At 40.1% G+C, this 11235-nt stretch overlaps 1 protein-coding gene across 6 annotated transcripts in view; it reads left to right on the top strand.

Annotated features, from left to right (window-relative positions):
* The first annotated feature begins 1555 nt into the window (after positions 1 to 1555).
* The window catches only part of LOC101684480 (meiosis 1 associated protein), an 81055-nt gene continuing 71375 nt past the window's right edge, over positions 1556 to 11235 (top strand). For 5 of the 6 annotated variants that reach the window (XR_006606446.1, XM_045079060.1, XM_045079059.1 and 2 more), the window contains exons 1-2: positions 1556 to 1619; positions 8489 to 8780. Coding sequence is in view for 5 of the 6 variants with exons in the window: in XM_045079060.1 (XP_044934995.1) it covers positions 8541 to 8780 (240 nt within the window). In the remaining variant the exon portion in view is untranslated. Of the gene's footprint in view, positions 1620 to 8285; positions 8324 to 8488; positions 8781 to 11235 lie in introns of those variants that run through there. The other variant, XM_045079058.1, reaches the window with a different exon arrangement.

The raw sequence follows: 11235 nt of genomic DNA, 5'->3' as shown, positions 1-11235 counted from the left end.
TGCCTTCAGCTCAGGTCATGATCCTGGGGGACTGGGATCCAGTCCTGCCTGGAGCTTCTTGATCAGCAGGGAGCCTGCTTCTCCCTCTGCCTGCCACTTTCCCTGCTTGTGTGCTCTTTCTATCTCTTTCTCGCTGACAAATAAGTAAATAAAATCTTAAAATTAAAAAAAAAAAGAAACTGTAGTCCTGATATTGGATGGGGCTACAGTCACATGAATGTTTGACTAGGGCTGGATGATCCACTTCCAGGATGGCTTAATTCCATGCCTGGTAAATTGATAGTGGCTATTGGCAGTAAGTCTCAATTCCTTTCTATATGGACCTCTCCATGGGGTTGTTGGAACGTCCTCAGAATATAGTGTTACTTCTTCTAAGCAAGTGATCCAAAAGGGTGAAAGTCACAATGTATTTTATAGTCTATTCTCAGAAGTAAAATATAATAACTTATGCAATATTCTGTCAGCCCACAGAACAACTCTGATGCACTATGGGTAAGGACTACACAAAAGTGGAACACAAGAATTGCAGGGGTCCGTCCTGGAGGCTGGCTACCATGTCCACATGTAAGCAGTCATCATGTCCTGTTAATTCTGCTTCATAAATAACTTAAATATGTCTTTTTCTTTCCATTATCATCATAGTTCAGGACCTTATTATTGCTCACCTACACTGTGCAATAGTTTCATTTAAAAACAACACAACAAAACCTGCCTCCAATCTCTCCCTTTCCAGATTGCCATCAGGGTAATCTCTCTAAAGTGCCCATTCTGGTTTGTTCATTCACTAGTTATTGAGGACCTACTATGTGCTAGGCATTTTTAAAGTACCAGAGGTAAAAAGAAGATTAAGATACAGTTTCTACTGCTCGCTTGGGCAGCACATAAACTAAAATAGTGACACTACAGAGAAGGGTAGCATAGCCCCTGAGCAAAGACACACAAAACATGGTTCCCGATTTCAAATTGCTTAGTCTACAAGGGAAAATAGACGTTTGAGATTGATATAGCAAACTACCAGGACACTCCTATCTCCACTGGATTTTGTCAAAGGTACTGTAAGAATCAACAGCAAGCAAATGAGAATGAGCGTGAGTAGAGAGGGGGCAGACCCTCTTGGAATGTAGAGGTTTGAAGACCTGAAAGAGCTTCTTGAGAGTAGACTAAACTCCATCAGGGCAGGGACCATAGTGTGTCCACTAAACCGCAAGCCTAGCACAGTGCCTGACACGTAGTTTGCCCTCAACAGGTGTTTATTGGATAAAAGAGTGACTAAGTGAATGAATGATGTGGAAGAGAAAGGTTAAAGCTAAGGACACAGTGGGAATGCCACTGGCATGTGGGGGGGGCGGAGGGGCGTTACTGGAATATTTAACTGAGGGTAGAAGTTAGCTAACAAGGAAGTATCAAGTTTAGCATAGCATTCTCAACAGAGATCCAAAACTCTACCTCAGGGCCAAAGTAGAGCCATTTGCCTGGAGCCCAAGGACTGGGGAAACTGTGGTCCTGAGGTAGACCCTGAGGCGGCCCCTGAGGCTGCGCGCGCAGCTAGCCGCACTGCGCAGTCGCCGCCCTCCTCACCCGGCGTGGCGCAGGCAAGCTTCGAGAGCCAGGAGGACCAGGTAATGGGGCCTCTGTCTTCCCAAGGAAGTGGGAACACCCTCACTCTTCCCTGCCTCTGGGCAGAGGAGGACTGAGGGCCTCAGTGGGAGGACGGCGCCGAGGCTGCGCGGGGGAAGAGCGCCTCGCAGGGTGGGCCTAGGCTGAGCTTGAGCCACCCTCAGGCAGGTTTTGGCGGTCCCGGCCGGGGCAGCACCAACGCCCATTGTGGGCCCAGAGGCTGCCTCTCCACTCACGTGTCGGAGGACCTGGACGCCACCTCGACTGGGCGGGTGCTCCCAGGCCTGGGGGCTGGACTGCCAATCTGCCTGCACAGTGGGCGCGGTGCCTAGGCCCCTCGACGCTTTGTGGGGGAGCCGACAATGTTTGAACCTCTTGTAAAGTCAAGAAAACAGTGGCCCTTTAGGGTCAAAAAACCTGTTTTGATTTTTTTCTATTTCTGTTAGTTAATTTTTATTTATTTATTTATTTTTATGAAGAAGTGCCTCACGAAGGCGAAAGTGCTTAGGATTCAAGAAATTTTAATGCGGCCCTGCAGGAGGGAGAACCCTTGAATCATTTTTCAGACACTGAGTCATAAGAGCTATAAAGGCATAGTATATATACTATATATACTGCTGTGAGGTAGTAAAAAAACCAATAAAGACAACTTTTTAAGCTACAAAAACATAAGTATCTAAGACAAAAATTTTAACAAAAGATGAGACCTTTGGGAAAAATTATAAAATTGTATATTCTTTTAGATTTTCCGTATGTACAATCATATCATTTACAGACAATAACAGTTTCTTCCTTCCACTGCAATGCATTATATTTACTTATCTTGCCTTATTGCTACCTTCACTACAGTGTTGAATAGAAGTAATGAGAGCAGTCCTCTTGTCTTGGATGGAAACTTTCAACATCACCATTAAGAATGATATTTGCTTTGGGGGCACCTGGGTAGTTCAATCAGTTAGGTATCCGACTCTTGATTTCTGCTCAGGTCATGATCTCAGGGTTGTGAGATTAAGCCCCGTGTGGGGCTCTGCTCTAGGTGTGGATCCTGCTTAAGATTCTCTCTCTCCCTCTACCACTCCTCCCCAAAAGATACTTGCTTTAGATTTTTGTGAACATATTTATGAGATTATTTCTATCATCTGTTCCTGGTTTGAGTCTTTATCACGCATGAGTGTTAAGTTTTAACAAAAGTTTGGGCGTCTGGGTGGCTCAGTGGGGTAAGCCGCTGCCTTCAGCTCAGGTCATGATCTCAGGGTCCTGGGATCCAGTCCTGCATCGGGCTCTCTGCTCAGCAGGGAGCCTGCTTCCTCCTCTCTCTCTCTGCCTGCCTCTCTGCCTACTTGTGATCTCTCTGTCAAATAAATAAATGAAATCTTTAAAAAAAATAAGTTTTAACAAAATTTTTTCTGCATCTAATGAGATGAGCATATCATTTTTCTTATGTAATCTTTTAATGTGATGAATTACAGTGACTGTTTAACTTTATATCAACGTTTTGTTCTTGTAGTAAACCCAACTTGGTCATGATGTATTACTTGTTTTATGTATTGCTGTTTTCAATTTGTTTGTATTTGTTCAGGAGTTTTACATCTAGGTTTGTCGATGAGGTTGCCCAACAACCTTATAATATTCTTATCTGATTATGGTAGCAAAGGTTATGTTTACCTAGTAAAACTAATAGAGTGGTAATTCTCCTATTTTTTGAAAGACTTTGTTTAACATTGCAATTCTTGGTCTTTGAAAATTTGATTGAACTCTTCAGTGGAATCATGCAGCCCTGTAGTTTACTTTGTGGGGAGAACTTGACTACCAATTAAATTTCTTCAATAGTTACAACTATTTAGGTTTTTTAATGTTCTTTTTGGTTTAGTATTGGTTAGATATATTCTTACAGTGATTTTTCTACTTTATCAAATTTATTGGCATAAAGTTGTAAATTACATCTCTCCATAACCCTTTCCATTTACAATTTACAGAATTTACAAATACATAGTATATATATAAAGGCTCTTTTGTGAGGGAACGTAAAGGGGCCCTAACCTATAAAGGCCTAAAGTCAGAGTAGGGTTAAGAAGGGTAATGATAGAAAAAAACTTTCAGCAGCTGCAGGAGCCACAATGGGAGGCCCACGCGTTTGTGGACCTGAAAGGTGCCTTGGGGGGGTTAGGGTGGGAGAGGGCTGGGCAGGGGATGGCATGGCATGAGGGTGGACATTTGGGAGGGAGATACATGGAGAACTTCAGAGCCAGGATAAGAATTTTGTTCCCAATGTAATTGGGATTATGGTATTGAAGGGTTTTCAGTAAGGGAGTAACTTGATGGCTTTCGGTGGTTCAAGGCCCAGTTCCAGGTTTAACCAGTTTGCAGAGAGACACCAATAAGTGGGTGTTTGAACAAAAATGATGAGTACAGGATCAAAAATAGGCAGATCCTGCTTAACCTTATGCCCAGATGCATCAGATGCATGAATTGATCATGTCTGAGAGTAGAGGGAATAGAACTGTCTCTTACTTCATATGAATTACAGTCTTGGAATTGCACACAATGTGAGATCTAAAAATGACTTGTGCAAGCTGAAACCGTTCAAAGTGATCTTAACAATCAATGGGGGAAAGTTAGATTTGTTCCAGGACCATTCAAATTGTCAAAATGTTAAAATCTGTCTTACTATCAGCTATAAGTGGGAAAAAATACTAAAACTAGTATCTATTCAACATAATGTAATTTAAAACACTGGAAATATTGGATATCAGAATGTTCTATTTCTGTGTTAAAAAAAACTTACCAGGAATAGTTTGGACAACCCTGTGCTTGTCTTCTTCTCGTGGTATAATTTATGATTGAGCAAGCATCTTTTCTATGCCTTAGCTAATTGTCATACTCCTCTCTAAGTTTGGATCCACTTCCAACATTATATCCTTTGTGCTTTGAATTTTGTAAAATAGCTCCAAGAGTTTCTTTAATATGAAGATTTGTTTTGTTTTGTTTTTTGTTTTTTTGCTGGTGACACTTTCTCTGGGCCATCTTCATACTTTTTGTCATTGATTTGGATTTCTAGTTCAAAATTACTTTTAATTGATTAGCATATTCATTCACTTATTTGTTCACTTGTACCCAGTACATAATTGGAGCCCAATAAAAAATTGCTGAATGAACAGATGCTGATTTCCACTAACCAAAAAGGAAAGTTTGAAGGGGAATAACTTCACAGATTAATTTTGAGGAACACATTTATCTATGCATTCTTGGATCACTTTTCAAGATCCTGAATTCCAAAGTGTTTCTGAAAATTATTATAAATAATATTATATTTCTCTTGGACCTGGGGAAATCAAATAAGTTTTTATTATCCTTGCACTCTTTAGCTAACAGGCAATTATATAGAATTATTTCAGTTACCAGAGAGGATTTTTTTAATCTAAAATATATTTTCTTCGGGGCACTTGGGTACTCAGTCAGTTAAGCATCTGTCTTCAGCTAAGGTCATGATCCCAGGGTCCTGAGATCGAGCCCTGCATCGGGCTCTCTGCTCAGCTGGGAGTCTGCTTCTCCCTCTCTTTCTGCCCCTCTCCCCACTCATGTGTGCACGTGTGCTCTTTCTCTCTCTCAAAAATGAATGAATAAAATCTTTGAAGAAAATGTTTTCTTTTATGATCATCCTAATGTTCTTTTTGAAATATTTTATGATTAAATATAACATATATAGAGAATATTTCATAAAAATATGAACTTAGAGCTTAATAATTATAAAGTGAGCACTTAGGTAATCACAAGGTCAAAATAGAACATTGACAGTCCCCCAAAACCTCCTCTTTTTCCCTTCTCATCTTGATGCTCCCCTTCTTTTCTAGAGAAAATTACTATCCTAATTTTATGATAGTTATTTCCTTGATTTTTAAAAACAGTTTAACTATTATGTATGTATCTCTAAATAATATAGCTATTTGTGCTTATTTTTAAAATCTATGTAAGTGGAATTGTACTATATGTATTCTTTGTGTCTTGCTTATGTTTCTTAGAGTCATCCATGTTATTAGATGTAACTACTTTCATCTTTTTTAAGGTTTTATTTATTTATTTATTTGACAGAGCAATAAAGAGAGAGCACAAGTAGACAGAGTACAGGCAGAGGGAAAGGGAGAAGCAGGGTCACTGCTGAGCAGGGAGTCTGATGTGGACCCTGGGACCATGACCTGAGCCAAAGGCAGCTGCTTAACTGACTGAGCCACGCAGGTGCCCATGTTTCATTCATTTTTATTGCTATATGTGTAAATATACCAGAATTTATCCATTCTAATATGGATTGACATTTGTGTTGTTTGCAGTTTGCAGTAATTGTGAACAAGACTGTTATGAATAGCCTTTTGCTGCTATGATCTGACTTTGTTCATGTGTCCTAGTACATGTCATTATTCACAGGTTATATGATTATGGACAAAAAATCCAAAAGGATTTACAGATAAATTATTATAATTAGAGAATACAGCAAGTTTGTGAAATACAAAATATATAAAAATCAATTTTATTTTTATATATTAGCAACAAACTAAAAATGAAATTTAAAAAGAGGTGATGTAAATTAACATTAAAAAAATAAGCTCTCTCGGTGAGGCAGTAAAAAACCAATAAAGACAACTTTTTAAGCTACAAAAACGTAAGTATCTAAGACAAAAATTTTAACAAAAGATGAGACCTTTGGGAAAAATTATAAAATTGTATATTCTTTTAGATTTTCCGTATGTACAATCATATCATTTACAGACAATAACAGTTTCTTCCTTCCACTGCAATGCATTATATTTACTTATCTTGCCTTATTGCTACCTTCACTACAGTGTTGAATAGAAGTAATGAGAGCAGTCCTCTTGTCTTGGATGGAAACTTTCAACATCACCATTAAGAATGATATTTGCTTTGGGGGCACCTGGGTAGTTCAATCAGTTAGGTATCCGACTCTTGATTTCTGCTCAGGTCATGATCTCAGGGTTGTGAGATTAAGCCCCGTGTGGGGCTCTGCTCTAGGTGTGGATCCTGCTTAAGATTCTCTCTCTCCCTCTACCACTCCTCCCCAAAAGATACTTGCTTTAGATTTTTGTGAACATATTTATGAGATTATTTCTATCATCTGTTCCTGGTTTGAATCTTTATCACGCATGAGTGTTAAGTTTTGACAAAAGTTTTTCTGCATCTAATGAGATGAGCATATCATTTTTCTTATGTAATCTTTTAATGTGATGAATTACAGTGACTTTAACTTTATATCAACGTTTTGTTTTTGCAGTAAACCCAACTTGGTCATGATGTATTACTTGTTTTATGTATTGCTGTTTTCAATTTGTTTGTATTTGTTCAGGAGTTTTACATCTAGGTTTGTCGATGAGGTTGCCCAACAACCTTATAATATTCTTATCTGATTATGGTAGCAAAGGTTATGTTAACCTAGTAAAACTAATAGAGTGGTAATTCTCCTATTCTCTGAAAGACTTTGTTTAACATTGCAATTCTTGGTCTTCGAAAATTTGATTGAACTCTTCAGTGGAATCATGCAGCCCTGTAGTTTACTTTGTGGGGAGATACTTGACTACCAATTAAATTTCTTCAATAGTTACAACTATTTAGGTTTTTAAATGTTCTTTTTGATCTAGTATTGGTTAGATATACTCTTACAGTGATTTTTCTACTTTATCAAATTTATTGGCATAAAGTTGTAAATTACATCTTTCCATAACCCTTTCCATTTACAATTTACAGCATTTACCAATACATACAGATGTCCCCTTCTCAGTCCTAATATGGTTCTATGTTTTCATTGTTCTCCTTTCCAAGTCTCAGCCCTGGGGATAGATGTGAATAGCCAGAAAGAAAGAAAACAAGGGTGTTGGAGATAGAGAAAACAGTATGAGCAAACACACTGAAATGAATAGTATATTCGGTTTTAGTCAATGAAAAGCTTATGGTGAATAGCCTTAAGTAAGGCTGAAGGTCAAGTCATAAAGGGTCTTGAATGGATCTTGTGGGAGAAAACTTGGTCATATTTTTATGTTTAAGAATTACTATGTACCAAATAAACACTGTGCTAAACATTGGTAGATAAAGTTGACAAGACAAGTTCTCTAGTCTTGGGAAGCTCACAATGTAGTGGGAGAGGCAGTTGTAGAAACAAATTATAGAATACAGTACAATAAATCCTGAAAAAGAAATAAAGTTAATTGACTCTCTCTGCTTGACTTATTTCACTCAGCATAATCTCTTCCAGTCCCGTCCATGTTGCTACAAAAGTTGGGTATTCATCCTTTCTGATGGAGGCATAATACTCCATAGTGTATATGGACCACATCTTCCTTATCCATTCGTCCGTTGAAGGATTGTTGGAGAGGAGAAGGGAGTTGGGGTAAATTGGACGGGAGGTGAATCACGAGAGACTATGGATTCTGAAAAACAATCTGAGGGGTTTGAAGTGGCGGGGGTGTGGGAGGTTGGGGTACCAGGTGGTGGGTATTATAGAGGGCACGGATTGCATGGAGCACTGGGTGTGGTGAAAAAATAATGAATACTGTTTTTCTGAAAATAAATAAATTGAAAAAATTTTAAAAAAAAGAAATAAAGTTAATGAGAGCATATACTTTGAGGCTGTAATTTAGCCTTTGTGTCTCTTTTTGTTTAGTTCCACTCAGCATCTGCAAGCACTCTCAGCCTTACATTACAGGTAAATATGGAGATCCCTTGGGAGCTGTTAAGATGGGGCAGAGAACCTGAGTTAGTACCCAGTCTGACTCCTTTCTAGACTCAGTTCACTAAGCCTATGTTCATCATTTCAACCAAGCATAATTCAGTTTTATGAAAGCCAGTGATTTCTCTTTCTTCCTTGTAGGTATAGAGAATATCCAGGTAGCGGCTGCAGTTCCACCTCTGGTCTGGTTACCATGTATCATGGGCGAAGCACTGGTAAAGGACCCACCACTCCCATGCAGATGTACCAGCAACCTCCAAGGCTTCTCATTGTGCAGATTGCTCTACCATCCTGGGCTGACACCTGCTCCAACCTCTGTGAGGCTCTGCAGAACTTTTTCTCTCTAGCCTGCAGCTTGATGGGCCCCAGCCGCATGTCCCTCTTCAGCTTATACGTGGTACAAAATCAGCACGAGTGTATCCTTCCCTTTGTGGTGAGTATATCTATATCTGATCATTTTATCCTGAAAATAAAAATGAGGTTTGTGGGGCAGAGATCACAGTTATTATTACTTACAGTAATAACTATGCTCATACCTCATGCCCAATACCCCACAGGCATTGCAGGAGAGACAGATGTCATCCTGCACACGAAGGGTTTATGTAGAGGCTGCTTTTAGGCCACAGGCTTGAGCAATGGAAAGTTGATGAAGGCAGAAGGGCCCATAGCCACCACCTGGCTGAAAACAGACAAGCCCATCAAACAACCCACCTCAAAAATATCCATAAGACCTAATTGACCAATGGGCTACTTAACCAGACACAGCTACCAAAAAAGGGAAGATTCCAACGTTCCCCATACATTCTCACCTTCCCACTTTAAGTACAGCCCCAGTCACTGCCTCCATGCAGGCAGTCTCTCCTTTGCAGTCCTGCCCACTGCTTCCTTTTGGGTGTATTCAATAAACTTCTGTCTCCTTTGTCTGCCTCACCTGAGTGTCAGGCTTGGCTTCCACCTGATTGTCGTCCTTATATTTGGGGACCCACATCTGATTGAGAGAGACACCACAGTTTATACTGCAGAAGAGGAACTCCATAATTATTAATCTGAGAGTAAAAATAGGTCACATCTTGCCCTGTTCCACTCCTTAGATGGAGAGAAACCTTGGCATTTACAGTCCTTTGGAATGTAAGCAACCCACTCCTTTCATCCCCCTTTGAAAAGCAAATACAGGGAACTAAGTCAAGTGTCTTCAGAGGTCTCTGGCTAGTAAATCACCTTTTAATTTACAAGACTTTTCCTTTAACCGAATTTCTAGCTTTCTTTGATCAGAAAGTCTAACTATGAAGACACATGAAAGTATTTACTCTACAGTTCCCTATAGGATTCAGGTGAAAAACCCTCCAAGATTTCAGAAGGCAAATGCTGGGCCCAGGGTTGGGGGGTGCTTTTATGAAGCTTTTTCAGACAACTGTCTCTCCTCCTCCTCAAAGAAATCACTAAAAAATATTTTTTAAATGCAAATCTTCACTTATATAAAGTTCAGAATCACAGGGATGGGAAAGACTTTAGAGGTTCTAGTGCATCCTTTTCCTAAGGTCACCATTGCTGCTGGGATAGTCAGAGAAGGCCTAGTGGAAAATCACAACTTTTATCTCTACCTGGTGGGAATAAGACCTCCTCCCTCTAGGGTCTATGGAAACAACAACAGAGCCTAGACTCCAACCCACCTACAAACATTAACTGGATATCTCCCCCCCCCCCCGTAGAGGTGTTGTCTGAGGAGACGGATTGGAGGCCCTTGGGAGCTGCAGTAAGGTGTGGTGTCTGTCTCAGTCGTATGGGGACCCCCAGATGTGAAGCAAACCTATGGGGTGGAAGTGGGCATGGGTGGTGAGGATGGAAGTGGGCATGGGCTGTGAAAGGATTCACCGGAGACAGAACAAAGGAGATAGAAGTTTATTGAATATGTCCGCAAGGGATCGGGGAGCAGGACAGAAAAGGAGAGACTTCAGCAAGAAGGCAGTGAGTGGGACTAGACTTAAAGCAGGAAGGTGAGGAGGTATGGTGTGGTATTAAATTTTCCTGTTTTTGGTAACTGTGCCTAGTTGTAAGTAGCCCATTTGTCAGTTATGGCCTATGGATATTTTGAGGTGGATCTCCTGATAGACCTGCCTGTATTCAGCCAAGGGTTGGGATCAGTGTGGGCCCTTTTGCCTCACTTTATATTCCATTGCTCAAGCCTGTCACCCAAAAGCGGCCTCCACATGAGGTACCTTTTTACCTCCAAGGCAGGGTGATGTCAGTGAAGGCCTAGCGGAAAGCCAGCACTTTTTTTTTTTTATTAACCTGTAATGTATTATTTGTTTCAGGGATACAGGTCTGTGATTCATCAGTGTTATGCAATACACAGTGCTCACCACAACACATACCCTCCCCAGTGTCCATCACCCAGCTACCCCATCCCGCCCACCCTCTTCCACTCCAGCAACCTCAGTTTGTTTCCTGAGAGTGAGTCTCTTATGATTTGTCTCCTTCTCTTTTTTTATTTTCCTCTCTTCCCCTATGATCCTCTGCCTTGTTGCTCAAATCCCACTTATCATTGATATCATATAATTGTCTTTCTCTGATTGACTTACTTCACTTAGCATAATACCCTCTAGTTCCATCCACGCTGTTGCAAATAGCTAGATTTTATTTTTGATGGCTGCATAATTATTCCAATGTATGTATCTGTGTATATATGTATGCACACACATATATGTGTGTGTATATATATATATGTATATACATATATATATAGATGTGGTATGTGTGTGTGTGTATATATACACACATACTACATCCTCTTTATCCATTCATCTGTCATTGGATATCTGGGCTCTTTCCATAGTTTGACTGTTGTGGACATACCCACAATATATTGGGGTGCAGGTGCCCCTTTGGAT

The sequence above is a fragment of the Mustela putorius genome, unplaced genomic scaffold (assembly GCF_011764305.1).
Source record: "Mustela putorius furo isolate JIRA1106 unplaced genomic scaffold, ASM1176430v1.1 tig00000281_pilon_pilon_pilon, whole genome shotgun sequence".
Classification (NCBI taxonomy): domain Eukaryota; kingdom Metazoa; phylum Chordata; class Mammalia; order Carnivora; family Mustelidae; genus Mustela; species Mustela putorius.
This window is presented reverse-complemented; position numbering and strand designations above follow the sequence as displayed.